General features: G+C 36.3%; 1 protein-coding gene across 1 annotated transcript; it reads left to right on the top strand.

Moving 5' to 3' along the window:
* Nucleotides 1-6,447: 6,447 nt before the first annotated feature.
* On the top strand, nucleotides 6,448-19,429 carry LOC123665726 (guanine nucleotide-binding protein G(s) subunit alpha). The gene is made up of 9 exons (XM_045599987.1): nucleotides 6,448-6,552; nucleotides 9,161-9,322; nucleotides 9,965-10,048; nucleotides 11,332-11,465; nucleotides 12,139-12,267; nucleotides 13,972-14,151; nucleotides 15,205-15,403; nucleotides 18,367-18,523; nucleotides 19,275-19,429. Exons 1-8 carry the CDS (start codon nucleotides 6,448-6,450, stop codon nucleotides 18,511-18,513), a joined length of 1,140 nt encoding a protein of 379 aa, XP_045455943.1. The 3' UTR covers nucleotides 18,514-18,523; nucleotides 19,275-19,429.
* Nucleotides 19,430-23,033: the final 3,604 nt, after the last annotated feature.

Genomic DNA, 23,033 nt, shown 5'->3' with positions numbered 1-23,033 from the left:
AAGTTACACTGTCCGCGGGTGAAATAGGCTATATTACATTATCAAAAATAAATGAAAAAAAATTCTATTAATGTTAAAAACCCGTGCGAAGCCGGGGCGGGATGCTAGTATTTATATCAATAAAAATAAATAACTAAATGTGTTGCTAAGCAAAAACACACAAACCAAATTGCGTTTGCTCGCAAACGAAAAAGGCCCAACTACCTACAATTACATCGACCACTAATACAACGTAGGTAGACGAAAAAATAGTTAAGTAAATACGCATTATTAGAGATAATTCAAAAAGTAATTAGCTTAATGTCTCGATAACATTTAAATAGGACCACATGGCAAGCACCAGCTTTCGTTTAAAAAGAAAAATCATCTAAATCGGCCCACCAGGTAAAGAGTTATGAGGTAAGAGACATAAAAAATACAGTTTAACTGATACCTACCCTCCTTATTTATTTTAGTCTTAAATAGTCGTAAATTTATTGAAAAGTATACACAAACAGTAATACCTATATAATATATTTAAAAACGATAATTAAAAAAAAAATTTAAACTGTTAAACGTTAAAAAGTTAGCACTTTGCAAAGGAATTCAGTTTAAATTTTACTTACTTCCGAAGTTCTAACATACTAAGACAAACTGTATAATATGTAACGTATAGTCGACGAAGATGGCAACACAATAGAACTCACACAGATATACAATTTTTTTGTAACCAGCTTATAATAATAATAGTTGAACGAATAAAGAAAAAAATATTTGTGTGTAATACCACTTGTTTACACAAGATAACTATTTTTAAAGTTACATTATTTTATATATAACTTAGACGTATTTAGTTGTAAACGTCGAAACATAAATCTGGTTTAAGGACCTAAAGTTTTTAATTGTTTTTTGTCACTTAATCGTATTAATACATATTCAGTAGAAATAATCTGGAGTTTTAATGGAAAAAAAGACATAACAGTGGTAGTAATTAGCGTTCAAAACGCTCGTGAAAGAAGATAGTTCGATACCCAATCAATAAACCTTTGACATGTTGTCAATTTCTTGGATTACTTAAATAATATAATTATCTATCTTCTATTGATCTAAAACGTCCCGAAAAAACAATATGATACAAACATTTTTGAAAGTCTTGTATCACTTCACTTCAGCCTATAGCACTGCTGGACATAAGCCTCCACAAGTTCGCGCTAATAGTGGCGTGAACTCATGTGTAGTCACCACGCTGGGTAGGCTGGTTGGTGACCGCAGTGCTGGCTTTGTCGTACTGAAGACACTGCTGCCCGTCTTCGGTCAGTGTATTTCAAGGTCAGCAGTCGGATGGTTGCAGCAAGGTGGTAGTGGAACTGTGTTGTCCTTTAGTTGCCTCTTACGACACCTACGGGAAGAGAGGGGTTGGCTATATTCTTTACTGCTTGTTTGTCTTGTTTAATTAAGAATAATGAAACCGTCAGAATGATTTGTATCCTCACATGTCATTATATGAAAGTAAGTTGCGGTTCCAAACTAGTTACTAGTAGTACACATAGGAAAAGATAAATAAACAACAAGTCAAGTAGCCGAGATCTATATCAGTCGTGTAAAGAGAAAGTCGAACTTGTAAGCAAATTTGAGGTAACGATCGCTATCAGGTGAATATTATAACAACCGGGACCGGCAGCTTAACGTGCTCTCCGAGGCACTGGTGAGATCCACAATGACAGGCGTCCAAACCAAAAAGAAATATTTGTACTAATACAAAAAAACGGAACGAACGGCGGGAAACGATCTCGCAAACCGTCTATTGTTAGGCGCGTACATGGCACACGCACCACAACTGTATTTTTGTATGTTGTATTTTTGAATAATAGACATAGAGATATTTATATAATTGTATACAAGATAACTCATCATCATCTCTTCAGCCTAATATAGTCCACTGCTGGACTTAGGCCTCCACAAGTTCGCGCCGAAAATGGAGTGAACTCATGTGTTTTGCCCATAGTCACCACGCTGGGCAGGCGGGTTGGTGATCGCAGGGCTGACTGTCGCAGCGAAGACGCTGCTTCCGTCTTCGGCCGGTGTATTTCAAACCCAACAGTTGGATGGCTATCCCGCCATCGGTCGGCTTCGTGGGTTCGTCACCACGCTGGGCAGGCGGGTTGGTGACCGCAGGCTTAACAAAATAACTATAACTAGTTTAATAGTAGTTTATCAACTTGTAAAATATTATTGCTTTGAAATTATAAAATAAACTAAGTAATTGATAAAGGTTTACAAATATCCAAGCGCGTCAATGAAGTAAATTTGTTTTTTGAAACTTTCCAATTTTCTTAATTTTTTATTCCGTCAGAACCTTCTACAAAGTATATATTCGATCAGTAAATTGTAGCAATTCTCGAGTTTTGCTCTTAGTAACATTTTTATTTTTATATTATATATTTATTTTAAGTATGAAATAGTCAATACTCAATACAAACTCACACAATAGAAGCGTCGGCGTCGTTCGTGTGTGTCATCAATAAATGGACATCCCATTGTCTCTCCTCTGTTTATAATTAATCGCTTGTACGATTATGAAAGGTATGATTTGTCTAGACAATGGATCGGTCTAGTTTCCTTTTTATAAGTGGAAAATTCCCATTCGCATATATATAACTTGTGTTTATTTGTATTATGATCGATTGTTCTGAAAAATGAAAAAAAAAAAAAAACGAATTAGCTACCTCGGTGAATTTCGTACCGCTATATGATTTTTTTATGAAAATATTGTTTTTTATTTTAATTTCTTTTATTTAAACTTTGTCCTGTTAATAATGAACACAAAAAAAGAATTATTCAATTTGGCGCAGTCGTTCAAAAGTTATGGGTGTACATGAATGACGGCGATTTATTTTTATTTATATAGACATTAGGTACGAAGAAGGTTAAGTGTTTGGATGCTTTTTAATTTTTATATTAGAAGTTTAAACTGTAAGTTTATTACTATATATACGTTAAATATTTTAATTAAACAAGATGGTTGTGAACTATGTAAAACATTTAATAGAATTCATTGAACAACAACATGGGTGACGATGACAGACGTTAAAAGTTTAAACAAGGCTTATATTTCCTAATTCAATCAAGTGATATTTCAAAATAATACCTCAAATCGAAAATGAAAAATGAGAACGCGGGATTTTAACTTAAATACGTTTTAAAAATGTTCTAAATATAACATAACATAAAAATACACTTTATTGTACACCAAAACAGAAATAATACATATCAGATTGATTTTAACAAAGTATCATAAGGTACAAAAGGCGGCCTTATCGCTGAAAAGCGATCTCTGGCAGGCAACCTAGGGGCAAAAGAGATGATATTGTATTTATATATTGTGGCTGTAAATATCTTAGTAAGTTTAAGTTCTTAAGATATATATATTATTTAAGTTCTTTAGATAGATATATATATATATATATATATATATATATATATATATATATATATATATATATATATATATATATAGAATCTCGGAAACGGCTCCAACGATTTCCATGAAATTTAGTATGCAGGGGATTTCGGGGGAGATAAATAAATTTAGCTAGGATTTATTTTTAGAAAGTGTCGTTTTATCCCAGTTTTTAGACAGTCAATAAATGGCTACAATATCGTTATAATACGAAAGTAAATTTCGCACTTGTCAATAAAGTTGTGCCTAGTAACGCAGATGAAAATCGGTCGGTCGCGATCGACCGAAAAGACCACGGTTTAAATCCTCAAATTTCCAGATCGATTATTATTTTATCTTTTTTTTTCTAATTGCACTCGTTTTTTTTTTTAAATTTAAATAGCCAGTTTTTATTTTTTATTATTATGTCGGTAAAATCAAAAAAAATATGTTCATATTTTATCATTATTATTCTTTAATAATTTTATTTATTTTCGATTTTTTATATTTGTTTATATTTTTTATTATTGTCGGTAAAAAAAATATGATTTCCAAAAAACACGTTTTATTTAAAATACCGAGCTAAGCTCGGTCACCCAGGTACTGTTATTAATGAGCAAAACTCCATTTGTGTTTAAGCCTTTCGAAAAAACCTTAGAAACTATTAAAGGTTCTATTTTGTGTAGCTAACGATTTGTTTTGCTCGCTCGCTCGCTTCAGCCTGTAATATCTCAGCTCAGCTGGACATTGGCTTCTTTCCCCACGTAGGAGAAGGATCAGAGCTTAAATCCACTACGCTGCTCCAATGCGAGTTGGCGGATATATTTCCTCTATGAGTAACGGTCGCTATCAGGTGTACATAATAACAACCGGGACCGACGGCTTAACGTGCTCTCCGAGGCACGATGGGGAGACCCACAAGGACTGCACAAACACACAGACCACGGCAAACATCTGTATGGTCAATATTTGTCATGTGAAGGGATCAAACTCGCAACCGCTAGCGCAACAACCACAACCTGTGCTGTGCCAAAGCGTCGTCGTCGTCGTTTTGCTCACGATTAACGAATCGTTTTTAATATAGGAACGGGGCTAAAACAAACCTTTGAGCCAACACGCTTTATCCAAACATTACAAGCTACAACTTAACTCAAACTAACCCGTCATTGACAATAGACAATAGATGTCAAATACATAGATAATTAGCGCGATTGCGTTCGAAGACAAACGTAAACCATAAACAAAACGCCTCAACCACAGGGACTGTCCAAAAGCAAGGATCGAATTAGCCGCCGAAATCGTTTAGCATTACGACAAAAGGCGTTCATAATGAGCACATTAGCATATTTGCAGCGTTACGCGCGTGAGTTATCCGATGAATTGCCCTATTAGTCGCGGAGCGAGCGTGTTGGACGCTTTTCTTACGTTATGGGGACAACAGTACGTCATACGTTTTGTTTGTTTAAAACACGATACGAAAAAAATAAATCCATCCAATCCAATCCATCACACGGTCTTATTGATATCAAAAATGATTTAAAACTTAGATACCAGGCTACTGTAAGATATTTCAGGGAACTGCAAACTTCGTATCACTCTTCTTATATTTAAATGTTTCTTTAATCGTTCAACATTATACATTACCGTTTTAGACCATAGATTTCAAGAGAAATAAATGTTTCACATTTAACGGCTATAACAGTAGGATGAAAATCCTGTGACGGGCACTTGGAAACACACAGAACAGAGACACAAACGCCTACATTCAACGGCTATAACGATAGGATAAAAATCCTGAGTTGGGGACTTGGAAACACACAATAGAGACCCAACGACCAGGCAGTGACAAACATCCAAAATTGAATGTTTGGTCGCTAACGCATGTGCCAGTTGCTTGACGACTGCGCCAACACGTCAAAAACGATGAAAAAAAATATGTGTACATAAGATACATTATTCTTGATGTTGATTCTATGATGAACTTAAATATGTCTTATATATTTTGCGTAGGAATAGAACTATTTATATCAAACTTATGCTCGTTTTTGTATACTAATGACAGACTTAGTTATCATCTTCATTATCATCATCACAGCAGCCTTTCGCAGTCCACTACTGGACATAGGCCTCCACAAGTTCACACCAAAAATGGCGTGAACTCATGTGTTTTGCCCATAATCACCACGCTGGGCAGGCGGGTTGGTAACCGCAGGGCTGGCTTTGTCGCACCGAAGACGCTGCTGCCCGTCTTCGGCCTGTGTATTTCAAAGCCAGCAATTGGATGGTTATCCCGCCATCGGTCGGCTTTTTAAGTTCCAAGGTAGTAGTGGACTTAGTTATGCCATAATTAATAAAATCATTTATAATTACTAAAATTTAGTTAAATCATTTCAATAAAATAACATAATGCCCTAGTAACGGTGTTAAGAAACTCTTTGACTACAAACAGTTTGACGAACGGCACGGATGGACGGATGAGGTCGTATACGGATCTTTATAATCTCCACGTTATGCCTGTTGACGTGTTACGACTTTGAAAACGAAAGTTATTTACTACGGCTATATAGAGTTGACTATAGGTATGGAAGCATATGTAAGGTATAGCGTTCGTAAATCTTATTGAAATAACAATATATATATTATACCTTTTGCTAAAGGCCATCTTTTTTAAGGGCAGGTGAATCCGCCACGTTCTTCTATGGTATATCTACGGATGTCCGTGTCTTATAATATCTTCATAAAATAACAAAGAAACAACGAAAATATGCGCTCGCTACCGTTTGGTTTAAATTTAAATAAAAATTAATATTCATACATCAATATAACTCAGGTTCACAATACCTAATCTCAATTTTTTTAAATATGAGATCTGGTCACCTTACTCTTACTATTGTGATCTTCGGTAACTTGGAGGTATTTCCCTAGTCAAGCTCTCGAGCGACCATATTGTCAATAATTTTTAATGAGAATTAAAAATTATATATTTTAATGAGAATTGTTTTGGTTCCAGGTGGGCGGCGTGGTCCGCCATGGGTTGCTTCGGGTCACCGGGCGCCAAGAGCGGCGAGGATGACGCCAAGTCACAGAAGCGACGTAGTGACGCCATCACCCGCCAACTTCAGAAAGATAAGCAGGTGAACAATCTGAATATTTTTTAACATTCTATACTTCACAATATAGAATAACGGCTCCCAGTTACCAGTACGAGGATTTTGTGTCGGTCGTCTGGAAACGACCAGCACACAAGCACTAACGCACAGAAGACGACAAACGTCTGTATGACTTTTAAAAGTATTTGTCATGTGAGGGAATCGAAACCGCGATCACTAGCGGATCAATCAGTTGCTTTGACCGCTGCGTCATTAAGTTGTCAGTTGTTTTGTAATGGTTGCGTATTTAACAACGAAACTGTAAAATATTATCTGACTAATTATTAGTTACTTTGAAATATATTAAATGCTCAAGAGATAGTTTATCCCGTAGATTTCTTTATTTCTTCTCATCTGCCACATTACATATTAAAAGTATGTAATCTTTCTTCTGACTAGACTCACTTATAGCAAGCAATAATTTTTGAAATGTTATTTTGGCTAGTGCCAAGAATCCATATTATTCTCGCTCCCGACAAATTTTTGGACGTACCGTATAACTGACATTTCCTTTTTTTTTCGCAAAACATGTACATTGTATGACTGAGACTTTACAAGTTATTTATTTCTGCGAAGAGAAATCGCTGTGTGGGCTCAAAAATAAACACAAATTACAAATATACGTTCCTTATAGGAAAAAACCTGCATAGAGAGTAAACTAGTAAAATTACACAATCAAAAGAATAGTCATTATCATATTTGAAAATCTAATATATAAAATTCTTGTGTCGCGGTGTTTGTAGTTAAACTCCTCCGAAACGGCTTGACCGATTCTCATGAAATTTTGCGTGCATATTGGGTAGGTCTGAGAATCGAATATCTATTTTTCATCCCCCTAAATGTTAAGGGTAGTTCACCCATAATTTTTTTTTTAATTTTTAGATTATTTATTTCTTATGATACAACATTAAAAAGTACATACCACCCTAAATTTTTAACCCTCTACGATCAACCCCTATATTTTATTTGTTAATTATAATTTTTTTAGCAAGATTTTTGTCATGACTTAGAATAAAAAAAATTATATTACACTTAATTTTCCACCTCTCTACGATCAACCCCTATTTTTCAATTGCAATTTTTGTTTTTTTTTATTATTTTTAATAATTTCCTTTAATTATGATTTTTTTCTCAATTCAATTTGATCTTCTGCCTTCGCCGGTCGATAACTATCAATCGCCCGCTAGATGTCTAACGCTGTCACCTCTCATCCAGCAAAAATCACGGGGTAGGGATGAGAATGAAGCTGGTCTTACTGACTATACCGTTTTCGGCCATTTTTTTTTGGTTTTATTTGTGTATCGATCGTAACAGTGACTGTGATACGTATTAAATTTAATTTTTCTCTGCACTAAATAAAGCATACTTTCATTGTCTACAACGCTTTCTTATTATAAGTAAATCCCCGCTCACTTAAAGTAAATAGTTTATTGGCAAAACAACGTTTGCCGGGTCAGCTAGTAGATTTATAAATAGATATTTTTATGACAAAATGTAAAATAATTGAAAGCATCTTTTAAATATAATGAATTACCTTGTAAGTAAAATGGAAAGCAGAGAAACTAATCATTGTTATTTGATTCTAATAATAACAAAAATGTCACTAAGATTCTATCTCACTGTAACTAATGACACTATTTAAGACGTTAATTTAAAATTCTAAAAGAAGTATAACTTCAATAATATGCAAGTCAATCAAATTTATACCTAATATAAACTAACATAGTTTTACATTGTACTTTGTATAAAGAATTTATTGTTTAACTTACTTTTTTGCAACATAATTACATATTTACATTTAACTCTTTATTTAACATATCACTACTTCGTATACATTGGTAGGTACACGAATTTTCTTCTTCACGTTTTTTTTACCATCTAGTCATGAATTCATTAATTTTTGACATGATCTATCTACTAATTCTGATTTATCATCTTAGATAATCTCAAGCTCATTTTTTGTAATTAATTAATTTGGATTTTTTGGCAACAGTATTATTGCTATATTTTTATCTTATGTGGCTCAAGGTAAACTGTTTCCTATCATTAAGTTAAGCTAAGAAAAGAAACAAATATATAGCTGTTTTTAAGTTTATATATTTTTTAATACAACTGGGTCGGCAAACAAACATACGGCTCACCTAATGCTAAGTGATTATCGTAGGTCACCTTCCTCACCACAAGAACGTAACACTGCTTGAAAGTACTTGAGATGTAATAAATTTTAACTTGGGGCATTACAATATATATCCTACTCAAAATCTGGAGTACTTACCCCAAACTGGGAAAGTACTTTGACCTTATAGAAGATCACAGCGAAATAATATTGGTCTCAAGTAGTATTGTGTTTCTGTGTTGAGTTAGGTAGCCAGAGTAGGGTAGGGAGGGTAGGCAACGCGCTTGCAATGGCTCAGGTATTGTAGGCGTCTATACGCTACGGTAAGCCTTTGGGGATATGAGGAACAGGGTGTAGATAGATGTCGCTACAACCCCTTACCATCAAATTAGGCTGGATGGTTGTCACTACTAGAGTGGTATAAAAAAAATATTTCAATGCATGTTCTAATTGTTTCCCATAATTATCCCTTTCCAGCTATACCGCGCAACCCATCGTCTACTACTACTAGGAGCAGGCGAGTCGGGAAAGTCGACTATCGTTAAACAAATGCGCATTCTCCATGTCAACGGCTTCTCTGACAAGGAGAGACGTGAGAAAATCGAAGACATCAAGAAGAACATTCGAGATGCCATACTTGTGAGTGAACTAAAGTTATAGTAATTTTTATAGGCTAATATCAAAACAATATCCCGAAAGATTACTAGAGGTAAATTTTCTATATTTATAAACTGAACTATTAACATCTCAGGAAAACTCCTGACCAGTCAATCCGCAGTGAAATAGTATGACTTGCTATTGGAATAATTAAGTATTCGCGGAAAAGTACCTTGCTGCAATAAATTTACATTTTGGGTTTGAGTAATGAATTTCAACTGTGATGTGAGATTTACTTTTGTATCCATACTTTGGGGTTGTGGTAATTATGGGCCCAAGAAATATAACTTGGGATTTCGGAACGTTGAATGAATATTTATTATAATAAACTGTTTATAGTATATATATCCTTTCTTTGCAATAAAAGTTTTTTTTTACTATTCATAAGAATGTAATATTACTTCGCTTTTATAGTCCCTAAGTACACTACTGTCAATAAAAGTTCCTTAATCCTCTTTTAAGTAGAAGATTTAAACTTAATTTATTGTACACATGTCACGGACATTGTCTTTCACTGTTGACCAAAGCCTCAAAGGATAGTGGTCTTGATTTGAACCTCCCAACCTTCAAATACTGTATGGATCTATCTAGGCTTAGTGATAATATTGTATTTTCTTATTTCAGACTATTACTGGGGCGATGAGTACCCTAACTCCGCCCATTCCGTTGGAGAAGCCGGAAAATAAGGCTCGCGTAGATTATATACAGGTAAACTCCTAGTACCAGTAGGACCTACTTACACTTGCAATATTGATTTTATTGTTTTCTGTTATGTAGATTATTATAATTTAGACCTTGATGTTTTACAGTCCTATCATCCTATCAATAACTTCGCGATACCCCCAGTCTTTACTATAGATGTCTAAATAATGTGATATGTCATTCACCGTCACAAATTAATTTCTCTTAAGTGCGACCATAAAAATGTTACAACTGCCTTCAAAGTCTTGGGTAGATTTTGGGAAGGAAAGAAAGGGGTTCTCACTTATGCGCGGAGTCGCATTTTTTATACTATAACAATGGCAACAAGCATATGCTCCATCTGATGGTAAGCGGATACTGTAGCCTGTGGACGCCTGCAACACAAACAGTATAAAAAAACGCGTTGCCGATCCTACTCTCTGCCCAGAAGCTCAGCTACCTTACCACAGGAAAACAACAATTAAAACTATTTGAGAGCAATACTTCTGTAAGGTTGATGTACTTCCCCAGACGATCTGCTCCAGATTTTGAGCAGGATAGCTTCTGTACCCTATCTCATATTACAGACCTACAATTATACTGCAGAGATGTATACTATATGATATGACCAATTTTATAACAAAAGCAGTTTTTAAAAAGAGTAACTTCGGAGTTTATAGCTTAACTTTGTTAAATAACTTGTTGACGATTCAAAAGTTCTTCTTTTGAAGCCTATTTCAATAAAGTATTTGATTTTGATATAGAACTAGTAAAATTTTTTTTTACACAATCCAAATACAAGAACTGAGATTCATCCAATACAAGAGAACAGATGACGTACACATGTTTCAAGGTTCGCGATATCCCGTCAATACATGAGCGTACCCACAGTGGAACAAGATGGGGCCCTGACTCAAAGCTAATAACAGAATTTTTGAATATATACTTTAAATTATAGATTAGAAAAAACTAGCGCAGGATCTTATGGAAATAGTTTAGATAGTAAAGGTAATAAAAAAGTATTTTAAATTTTCTACTATGTACTTATTGAATTTTTACATTTATTTGCTTCTGCCCCACCCTTTACCAAATTCTGGATACGCTCATGATGGGATTATTCCTCACTTTAGCCTATCGCAGTCCACTGCTGGACATAGGCCTTCCCAAGTTCGCGCCAGACATCCCGGTTTTCCGCAATCCTCATCCAGCCTACACTGGCAATCTTATGTAGATCGTCGGTCCAGCGGATTATTCCCATGTCCCTACCATGACATGACATGACCTTCTGACCCTATCTGCCCTTTTTCCAGGACGTAGCCTCTCAACCGGACTTCGACTACCCGCCCGAGTTCTACGAGCACACGGAGGAGCTTTGGAAGGATCAAGGTGTCCAGCGCACCTACGAGCGGAGCAACGAGTACCAGCTCATCGACTGTGCCAAGTAGTGAGTGTTGGCGGAATGCTACTGGGGTTTTATTATGAAAGTTTTTTATATAAAGAAATTTATAGCTAAAGTTTATTATACGGTGCAAGATTGTATCTGTGGATTGTGATATAGGGCTTTATGGGACTGATGGACTGAAAAAGTCCTAAAAACAAAATAGAAAAAAAGTTAAAAAACAGATTATATCTATGACTAGCTGTACCCTGCGCGCGTTTTTTTGATCGTACCAACTCCGAAACCTTTGTGGGCTCATGCACAACACTTTGCTGAAGATCATAACATGATCAAATGCGTAGTTCACGATTCTATTAAAAGACACAGAGACAAACATTCATTTTTATGTATATAGAAGATAGAGGAAGATATGTGAATATAGTGATGCTATATTTCTTGCAAAATATTACCGATTTTATATTACAACTCAGTTTTTTTTTTTAAAGAGTATCTGCTTAGTTTCTTGACGATTCTTCTCTGCAGAATCTACATTCCGAATCAGTGGTAACAACACTTTAAACGAAAATTAGAATTTTAATTTGAAAAATGACGATTCGAAGGTGCCCTTGAAATAACCATTGGTAAAATAAATATTTATTTAATTACATTACGCGTTTATAGTTATGTAAAAGCGATAAACCAGTTTAGCTATACTAGCTAATACCTGTGATTTCCCCAGCTTCCTAGACCAAGTACACATCATCAAGCGGCCGGACTATACGCCCTCGGAGCAGGACATCCTGCGCTGCCGAGTGCTCACTTCCGGTATATTCGAGACGCAGTTCGTCGTCGACAAAGTTAATTTTCAGTAAGTTTTTATGTAATACATTTTTGTTGGCAAACAAGCGTACGCCTCACCTGATTGTAACCGATTACCGTAGTTTATAGACGTTTGCAACACCAGAAGCATCGCAAGCGCGTAACCTCCTGGCTCGGCGGAGCTCTGTATATTTTACTCACAACAGGAACACAACAGTGAGATCAGTATTATTTAGCTGTGGTCTTCTGTAAGGTACTACCCCTGTCGGGTTGATCCAGATTTTGAACAGGATATTTTCTGCTGTGCTCAGTTGAAGTCCACCTAAAAATGTATAAATAGTATTCTACGTGTGTTGCGTCCACGCACCCACATGTCACACTTTGAAAATTTTCTTATTATTTCCAAAACAAAAACTTTCTTTTTTTATATTTATTTCCAATAAAATTCACTATAAAAAGAATAAAACTATACAGTACAACAAAAACGACAGGTGATTAAGTTTTTTTTTTTGTAAAATTCTTCAAAATCAGTTATTTACTTAAATATATTATTTATTTAATATTAGTCTAATGTGCTTATTTATTACTTATCACCTAAATAGTAAAGAATATCACTGAATCTCTCCAGCAAAATACAAAAGTTTTGGTTTTAGTTTGATGGGTGACTTGTGAAAAAATGTATTAAAATGAATAGTAATTGTGTGCCCGAAAAAAAAAACCGACTTTAATTTCCACAATAAGTAATACAACGAAGGTTGTAACGTTTATAACTGAGGTAGGGCACAGCAGGAAATATCTTGCTCAAAATTTACTGGGGAAGCACCTCGACCTTAGAGAAGATCACAGCTAAATAACACTGGAGGCGACCCTAAGCTACGGTAGCCGCTTGTCCACAAGGGGCCACCTTATGCTTGTTTGCCACCTTAACGATATAATAATATCTTTATTTTTGTCGAGAGGATAAAAATTCACATTATCCAAATGTGAATTTTGTTTTTAACAACCATACCCAGCAAAATTGAATACCCAACTGTCTACCACATACCCAAAGTATTGAAAATCGGTTTAAAAAATCCTATCCATGCAAGAAAACCTTTTACCACAGTGCCTAAAATCTTACTTTGAGTTGTCCCATCTTGGATTAAGCCAAAAGTCTGTAGTACCTACATATAATCATGCCTCTTTCCCGTAGGGGTAGGCAGAGATCACTTCTTTCCACTTGCTACGATTCTTACATACTTGTTTCGCTTCCACTTTTATTATTCCCTTCATACATGCTCTTCAGTTTAGGGTACTCTTGACCTGGCCTTTTTTCAAAACGTCCCTTATTTGGTCTCGAAACGTCCGTCTAGGTCTACCCCTTTCAACCCTTCCATTCACACTCACCTTATACACTTTTTTTGTCAATCGTTCTTCACTCATGGCCTCGACATGGCCAAACGATCTGAGCATACCTTTCTCAATTTTTGTCACTATATCTTCTTTCAGACCACAATGTTTCCTTATCTCACTATTTCTTATCCTGTCACTCAGTTTAACTCCTATCATTATTAACTTCTTAACGCTCTCATCTCAACCCAACCAACACCAGCCAACCAAACCAACACCCCCTCATGCACAGCCAAACGAGCCTTGTTAGACACCTTCCGACTGCTCATAAAGGAGTGCAATCTGTCCTCTTAACATTATTATCGAACGAAACGATTTTTGTACATTAGAACTGGCCTTAAAACTTTGTCTGTTTGTCTATCAGCATGTTCGACGTGGGTGGTCAGAGGGATGAGCGTCGCAAGTGGATCCAATGTTTTAATGACGTGACAGCCATAATCTTCGTGACGGCGTGTTCCTCATACAACATGGTGCTCCGTGAAGACCCTACGCAGAACCGCCTAAGAGAGTCCCTCGACCTCTTCAAGAGCATATGGAATAACCGGTGACTTGTATATTATATACTACTTGTACCGTGTGGCTACTACGGTACTAAAGAATATAGCCACCACCTCTCTTCCCGTGGGGGTCGTAAGAGGCGATTAAGGCATAACACAGTTCCGCTACCATCTTGGAACTTAAAAAGCCGACCGACTAGCAGCGTCTTCGGTGTGACAAAGCCAGCCCTGCGGTCACCAACCCGCCTGCCCAGCGTGGTGACTATGGGCAAAACACATGAGTTCACGTTATTTTTGGCGTAAACTTGTGGAGGCCTATGTCTAGCAGTGGACTGTATAGGCTGTAATGATGTATATTATATACATATCATATGGACACGGTAGTCCGTTCGTAGGGTAGGCAACTAAATGGCAATATTTGAAGTGACAGCTGGGACGATATACCTTTTGTTGATAAATATACATATATAATATATATTACACAGCGGTGAAAATAGAATCCACAACCCCTAGAACAGAATGCTAGCCATGTAAAACACCTACACACAGTTCAAAGTATCAATTGACATCGCTGTTTCTTTTAGCTTAGAAGAATGAGCAAGGGCTGGATAAAACGCCTTGAAGGTTATATCTTCTTTTAAGTTTTACCCAAACTAGTAAAGGGGATGTTTTGTTGTACACTAAAGCAAGTTTTTAGATCATCATCATTTCAGTAAGTTTTTTGGTATAGGGCAAAAGCAATTAACATCTTGCTAAAAATTTGCAGCCTGACTTGGGAAGTACCTCAACCTTAAAGAAGATATATATCTATATCACACTCGAATAGTCACTCAGATCCCTAAATTCTAGAAATGTCCCCGTATAATCGGACACCGTGATTATTTCCGTTACCTGCATTTTGCTATACCAATGTGGAAGGATACTCTTCCCGAACTAATGTATGTTTTAAAAGATTTTACCTGCTAAATTGCGTCGTATTAGTAAGAAGTAAGTATTAAGTATTTAAATAATTAACGTAGGAGCATGGAGAACGAGGTCAATGCTTATTGGTGCGATTATAGGCTGAATCAATCATACAATGTATTAAAATATATTTGCAGGTGGCTCCGGACGATATCCGTGATCCTGTTCCTCAACAAGCAGGACTTGCTCGCTGAGAAAGTACTGGCAGGCAAGTCTCGGCTCGAGGACTACTTCGCGGAATTTTCGCGCTACCAGACCCCGCCCGACGCCTGCCCCGACGCGCGCGACCACCCCGAGGTGTCGCGCGCCAAGTACTTCATACGCGACGAGTTCCTCGTGAGTGTCTCGCACACGCACACGCACACGCGCACATCCACTCACACACGCACGCACCCGCACATCCACACACACACGCGCGCACCCGCACATCCACACACACACGCACGCACCCGCACATCCACACACACACACACGCGCGCACACGCACCCGCACACGCGCACATCCACGCACACACGCACGCACCCGCACATCCAGCCACACACACACGCGCACCCGCACATCCACACACACGCACGCACCCGCACATCCACCCACACACGCACGCCCCCGCTCATCCACACACACACACGCACCCGCACATCCACACACACGTACGCACATGCACGCACAAACGAACACACACATACATAAGCAAAATCAGGTACACTTCTAACACATGGATACGCACACAAATAGACACAACCACACAATATTATCGTTTACGACAGCTAGCGGACTTAAAATAAATCAAGACTCTTGAAAACTCCATTTAAAAGTAATAAAAATAACGATTATACTTGTTATAATGAGCCTATACTGATATCAACTATCACTATTGTCTCATTATGATCAGCTAATAATCTTGATACTAATATCAGCTACTGAATGCCAAATGTATTTAACCCATATGTGCTCAGCGCCCCATTTTTAAAACGGCAGGTTATTTATTTTCTGTGTCGAACTTAAACTGTGGTTTGATTATTGAATGGTACTGTTCGCTTTGTTTACATTTTGACATTATAAAAAAAAAAAACGAAAAGTTGCTGGCGCCATTTTTTTCTGTTTTTTGGAAGAATAGAAAGTGCAAGTGTGGTGTTCACGATGGCGGGAATAAAAAGTAAGTTTATTTTTTATTTATTTATAAGTAAAACCGTGTAAAGCAGTTTTTTTATATGTATTATTTTATATTTGATTAGTTTTGTGATAAAAATCGATTCTTTCGGTTGAGATTTAGTTTTTTAGAGGCATTATTTATAGCGCCCCATTATTGGGGCGCTGGGCACGTACTTGCATGTTGATTTCAAACTTCATAGTATATGTGTTATATTTTATTTACATTGTTTATAGCAACTTTCAGTTATATTGGTACTTTATATGTTATACTTTTATATTTATTATGTTGTTTTGGGTTGAGTTTGGCAGAAATTATCGACTTATTGGAGACGGAAGATGAGGACACTATCTACACATAGCCCAGCAACCAAATGTTGGCGAGAGACTGCGATAGTGACGAAGTAAATGTGCTTGTAGGTAATATCAATCACCTAACAGGCAATCAACTACGAGCCGAGGCGCTGTTTGTATGTGTGCGCAAATCGGGTTCACTTTTACAAAGATAACTTATAGAAGTGGACTCGATTGATGACGACAAGATATCCCTATCGGGAGATACATCCACTTCTGCGCCAAAAAGAGGTAGCACAGGTAACACTAATCCCGATCTAGGTGTTGGAGGATCTGTCATTACGAACTTGGCGGCCAAATTGCCTACAGATTTTCAAGTTCATGTTTACATAGACAATTTCGTTACATCGTTTAGATTGCTTAACGCTTTGAAGGATTTTGGTCACCGGGGGACATGAATAATACGGGCCAAAGGGTCGAAAATGCGCTGCTAGAGTCAATCGACAACATAAAAAAAAAACAGCGTGGGAGCTATGATCAACACGCCTGATGTTTCATCAAATCATTGATGAAACATCAGGCGTGTCCCTAGTGCGACACAACGTCAGTAACGTCGTTACCGTAGCTTCGACCTGTGAAGGTGTTTCTCCAGTTGGATCCGCAAGCGATGGTCAAGTGCTGAAAAAAAAACCTTCGATTCAACAGCCCTTTTGTGTTCAAATGTATAATCAATATATGGGCGGAGTAGATCGTCTAGATCAAAATATAGGCTGCTACCGCAATAGTATAAATAAAAAAAGTGGTATTATTCTGATGTTTGGATGTGTATAGATGTTCTTAGATGTAATAAAAATTTCTTTACAATCTCTATAACAGTTATTTTATTAATATTACCCTTTAAAATAAATGCAATTGAAAAAATTAAGGAGTGTTTATAGACGTCATCTGCCGTGCTCAGCGCCCCAAAATTGGGGCGGTGAAAATGTCCAAAACGGCATATTTTTTTTATTTAATTTTCAGAATACCTTAATTTTTATGCTTATTGGACTTAGAATAAAACGAAAAAATATCAGTTTTTACGAAAAAAAAAAGTTGAGCTCATACGGGTTAATATATATGAAAAGATACAAACATGTATCTAGTAACACCAATAAGGCCAGTAGCGCCGGTAACACCAATAAGGCCAGTATCACCAGAAGCACCAGTGGCGGACCAGCCACACTCGGGTTGTACAACATTATAGCTGTCGTTGTGTGTCCCAACGCGCGCAAACATTTTAATATTTGATTAGAGAAACTAGAGATAGTTTATTTACCACGTAAGTCCTCGCGTGCCCATGTTTGCCATAAATTATCCGAAACGACGAGCATCTAAAAAACTTAATAAACCGCTATAAAATCCGAATAAGTCGCTTTATTATGAGTGAAATCCCCGTAAACATTAGGAAACAATATACGTAATTGACGCCGCGTTGGCGCAACTGTTACAGACATGGATTGTACCTGTTGCGCTGGCGGTTGCGGGTTCGATCCCCGCACATGACAAACATTTGTATTGGCCATACAGGTGTTTGCCGTGGTCTGGGTGTTTGTGCAGTCCGTGCCTCGGAGAGCACGTTAAGCCGTCGGTCCCGGTTGTTATCATGTACACCTGATAGCGATCGTTACTCACAGTAGGTAATATATTTGCCAACCTGCATTGGAGCAGCGTGGTGGATTAAGCTCAAATCCTTCTCCTACATGGGGAAAGAGGCATATGCCCAGTAGTGGGATAATACAGGCTGAAGGCGCCCCACGAGCGCTAGTAATGCCAGCACCAGTAATACCAGCACCAGTGACCCCCCCCCCCTCCCCAGCGCATCAGCACGGCGAGCGGCGACGGCAAGCACTACTGCTACCCGCACTTCACGTGCGCCGTGGACACGGAGAACATCAAGCGCGTGTTCAACGACTGCCGCGACATCATACAGCGCATGCACCTGCGCCAGTACGAGCTGCTCTAACGGGCCCCCGGTACTGTTTTTGCTATTGTTTATATTGGCTTACCGTATTATATAAGCGGATACCGTAGTCTAGAGATGCCTGAATCATCAGAGGCATCGCAAGCTCATTGCCGACCCCGTCCCCAATTCTACCAGACGCTCTGGTCACCTTACTCACTAATTGGAACACAGCACTGCTTGAAAACAGTATTATTTAGCTGTAATCGCCTGAGTCTCCATATTTTTAACAGGAAATTTCCTCCTACCTACCTCAGTTAAATTTGGTTGCTGAACCCCCGACCCTTCCCAGGAGCTCTGACTGTGGGTGTATTTACTCTAGGATCAAAAAGGCTATGGCTTAGGGCGGCGTAGGCCGAGCAAGAGTGGCGGCCCTAACCGAGCATACGTACTAGGGATGGGAAAAATAATCGATTTTTACAAGAATCGATAATTATTTGCTATAATCGATTTGTTTCTAAAAAAAGGTCAACCGAAATATATTTCGGAAATTTTCCTTTTACTCAATGTGCGCCGTGAAAAAAAGGTGAGCCGAAATATAATATATTTGGCACAGGGCGCTAAATCTTAGAATATGCCGCTGGCTCTGACCACCTCACTCACCACAGGAAAACGATACTACTTGAGAGCTATGTTATTTGTTTGTGATATTCTTTGGCTTAAGCTTCAAAGAACAGCTTTTAAGATGTTATTAATTACCTACAGATATTCCTTAACTTTCCTACAGGTATTGATATAGAAATATATTTTTAAATATTTTATAGAAGACAAAAGAGAAGACCGATGCGCGCCGACACTGGCTTGACAGTCGGCGACACAGTAGTACCACCGCTACGCGACTACCACGCGACAAGAACTACAAAGACCCACTGTACTACAAGTACCATCAAAGAACTAAAACACCGCCAGTACTACGCTTCAAGTACGTTCAGTATAGTTATCGGCACGGATATTGAACGTTCACCTTCAATTTTACTTGTAACATATTATGGACGTTGGTATAGCTGTATAATAAGTGATAAATACTGATACGTTTTGTATATATATATATATATATATTTGTTTTTGTACTGAACAAAACTGTCTTATGTTTACGACACATGCTAAATGCGCAGAGCTGTTCTCTGTTGCCGAGAGCTCAATATCCGTGCCGATAGATCTGCAACAAATACCGTTAATAACGTGTAATAATATATAGCCCGTACTAAAAGTATCGGCAGCACTATGAGTGCCACATCTTCAAATGCCACAATTACAGTAAGTAGTGACAGTTTTCGTCAATTCCTTTTTGTCATGCGATAGTAAGTCCTCGCCTCCCTGTAACACGTATATTGACGTCTCTTTGTAACGCGATAGAAGTTGTACGCTATTTATATCTATTTCAAGCGTTAACTTTCAAATCGAACTTACTAGAACATGTAAGAAAAGACGTGGTTGATAAATATATAGTTGTCCCTGTCGCATGGCAAAACGGGAGTAAACGTCAAACGTATTCCTTTTATTGTACCAACACAGATATAATTAAAAAAGTTAAAGTGGCGTTATAGTCGCGTTATTTAATAGATTGGTTATTATTTTAGCATCGCACACTAACCGAATAGAAATCAATGTCGCACAATACAATTACAGAATGTAGTACAATAAATAAGCGTATGTGGAAAACATTTTAATTCTACATTTTTATACATGTAATAGAATTATTTATATATGTCGCGTGGCTAGTGTTATTATATCGACCGCCGAGCGGCCAGTGTCACTGTGATTTCCTTTCACGTGGTGTTTCCGAACGTTCAGCACGCTGGCAACTTCTGTTTTCAATTTAAAAAAAAAATATATGTATATACATATATATATACATTCGCTCGATGTAGGGCAGTTTGACGCCTTCATTAAAAAAAAAATAGTTTGTCTATTCTCGTTTATTATTTAGTCTGTACTATGAAATGGCGCCACCTGTCAAATATTTTTTTTTAAATTTTTATTTATTATTTGATGTTTCAACATTTAGTCTATACATATAAAATTTTACGATCTACGAAAGTTATAACACCAAAGAAATCAATGCAATAATATGTATTTAAAACAATGAAGTGGTTAGCGAGCGTTTGAATACCATTTTATATTAAGGATCATTAGTGTTATTTTAACTGGAGGCTAGATTTAGTATTGATGTGAAGAAGCACATTTTTTTGCTTTTACTAAACAATATACCTAGTAACATTTTTATTCCTTGTTGACAGATTGTTTTTTTTTTATTGTTTGTTTTATCATTGACTAAATCTTGGGACTCAATGAAATATACGTACCATAGATGTAATAAAATTATTCGAATAAAGTCTAACACACGAAAGCTATACTTCAAAGAAAGAAAAAATTAATAACAGTAGTTATAAAAAAAAAAAAAAAAAAAAAAAAAAAAACTATGTGTGCAATTCATACACGGCATAAGTTAAATTTCTGAAAAGTCGTGTGTTGCGGTTTGTTCTATCGACGAGGATCACTGTCTCATGAAAAAGGTCTTAAGCGCCATGTAAAATGAGTCGCTTACGCGTTTTAAGCAGTACTGTATTTAATTATCTCCTATACATGTATGTTTCTTTATTTATCCTGACACAGTTTTCGTTTCATCGAGTTTCAAATCACAACGATTTTAACTCGTGAGAAGGTGCGCCCTTTAAAAAATTATTATTTGTAAAGATAATATGGTATTTCCGTAAAAAATAATTGTAATAAGCAAAGCAACATTCAATTTTTATTCAATCTATTTAATTAAAAATATACTAAAAATGTAGTTTTATGAACGAATAAAAAAAAATTGTTCATAGTTCTTGGCAGACTTAAAAAAATCTACAAAATAACAAATTCTAAATATATTTGAATTATTTATTCTTCTTTGCAATCGTGAGAAGTGTGTGTTTTCCTTATACATACTACACTACAATGTCACATACTTGGTGCATTGTAACTTTAACTTGGAAAAGGTGTACTAGGTCCGGGTTCGATTTTAGCACTAAGAACAGGTACACATTGCTTTATAATTAGGTTAAAATCTGAGTAAACCTTCTAACTTTAAGATCGTTATGCTTTGCACACATTTTAGTCACAATATATGTGACGTTACCAACTGTATTGCCAAATATTGTAAGGTTGCATTATTTTGTAGTTTATGAATTCTTATCGTCCTGCTTAACTCCTGATAAGTGGATAATTTTTCTCCAAACTCCTCGTATAAAAAAAAAACAGCCCTTTCTTTCTCAATATAAAAATGCATCCTTAAGCTTCACCTTATACACTTATATTTCTTGATATCGTAACTAATCACCTTTTTCCTTTGAATTTTGCTCTTTGATTATTTTATGGAATTAATGCGTATATAAGAGGTCTCTCAGGATCTTCTATAAAATTTGTGTATTTATCTCGAGGAAATTAGGTCTAATTTTAATTTTAGCCAAATTCTTAATTACATCCATTGACCAATCCGTTAAATATGTTTAGACGATTTTGTCAGTCATTAATCTTAATATTTTTTGTTGACTGATAATGTACATTGTTATTGCTTAATTTGTGAAAATCTGACACTTAAACATTGCAAAACATATTATCTCAGAAAGAAGAAAATATGTACACGGATGGGCACGCAATGAGCAAAATGCCGCACTTTTTGCCTTGGGCCTTAGTAGCATCTTGTCATGCGCATTATAAAGGAGAGGAATATTTAGGAAGGTACAGAGAAGCTGGCGACTACACAGTGCGATTAACATAGAAAATTATTGATATAAAATTTGGTGAGCAAAATGCTCATAGCGCGCCTTCTCATGGGTTGAAGAAGTTCCACTTCAAAAAACCTAGGGATATTATATGGTTACCAATCATATATTTCATCATAGTATACTCTTATAATTAGTTACATTTAGCTTTATTTTACAAAAAAAAAAAAAATTGTTCCTAATTTACTTTTGAAGTAAAGCACAGCTTTGTTTTAGAAAAAAAAAGTATGTTCTTATAATCTGCGAAATAGAATAACCTTTTTATATTTATATATTTGACAGCCCACCCTACTTAAGTACTTATTAATGTATGTTTTTAACATTAAGGACATAATGACTTGTTACTTCATTGTAATGTTTTATAAAGTCTAATCTTGTAAAATCTTGATGTCATTGTAAAATCTAAAATTTATTGCACCAAAATACATTCGTGTGTTAGACTGTAAATATAATTAAAAAAAAAAAAAACCCAAGTTTAGACCAAATTATTTCGTATTCGATCTGTAAATGTTGATTATTCGTTTAGATAAATATACAATAATGTATGCCTGTGTTTTTTTTAGAAAAAGTTTCTATACAATAATATATGCCAATTTTGGTTTTTTCTTGTTTTAGAAAAAGTTTTGATTCTCAAACATTGTTTTCTCTGTCTGTATATTTTTGAGGAGATTTCTATTCTATATTTAAGCGTGTCATTTCGCGCGTTCTTAATTTAACGTTTAGTTTTACGAAGCGTCTTCCATTTTGTAGCTTTTT

Source organism: Melitaea cinxia, chromosome 24 (genome assembly GCF_905220565.1).
Source record: "Melitaea cinxia chromosome 24, ilMelCinx1.1, whole genome shotgun sequence".
NCBI lineage: Eukaryota > Metazoa > Arthropoda > Insecta > Lepidoptera > Nymphalidae > Melitaea > Melitaea cinxia.
This window is presented reverse-complemented; position numbering and strand designations above follow the sequence as displayed.

Bases quoted from the DNA above. Each gene is read 5' to 3' on its own strand.
- LOC123665726 (XM_045599987.1), top strand. From the start codon at position 6,448: ATGGGTTGCTTCGGGTCACCGGGCGCCAAGAGCGGCGAGGATGACGCC. The intron at 6,553-9,160 runs GTGAACAATCTG...ATCCCTTTCCAG, and splicing joins AACTTCAGAAAGATAAGCAG to CTATACCGCGCAACCCATCG. The intron at 12,268-13,971 runs GTAAGTTTTTAT...TTTGTCTATCAG, and splicing joins GTCGACAAAGTTAATTTTCA to CATGTTCGACGTGGGTGGTC.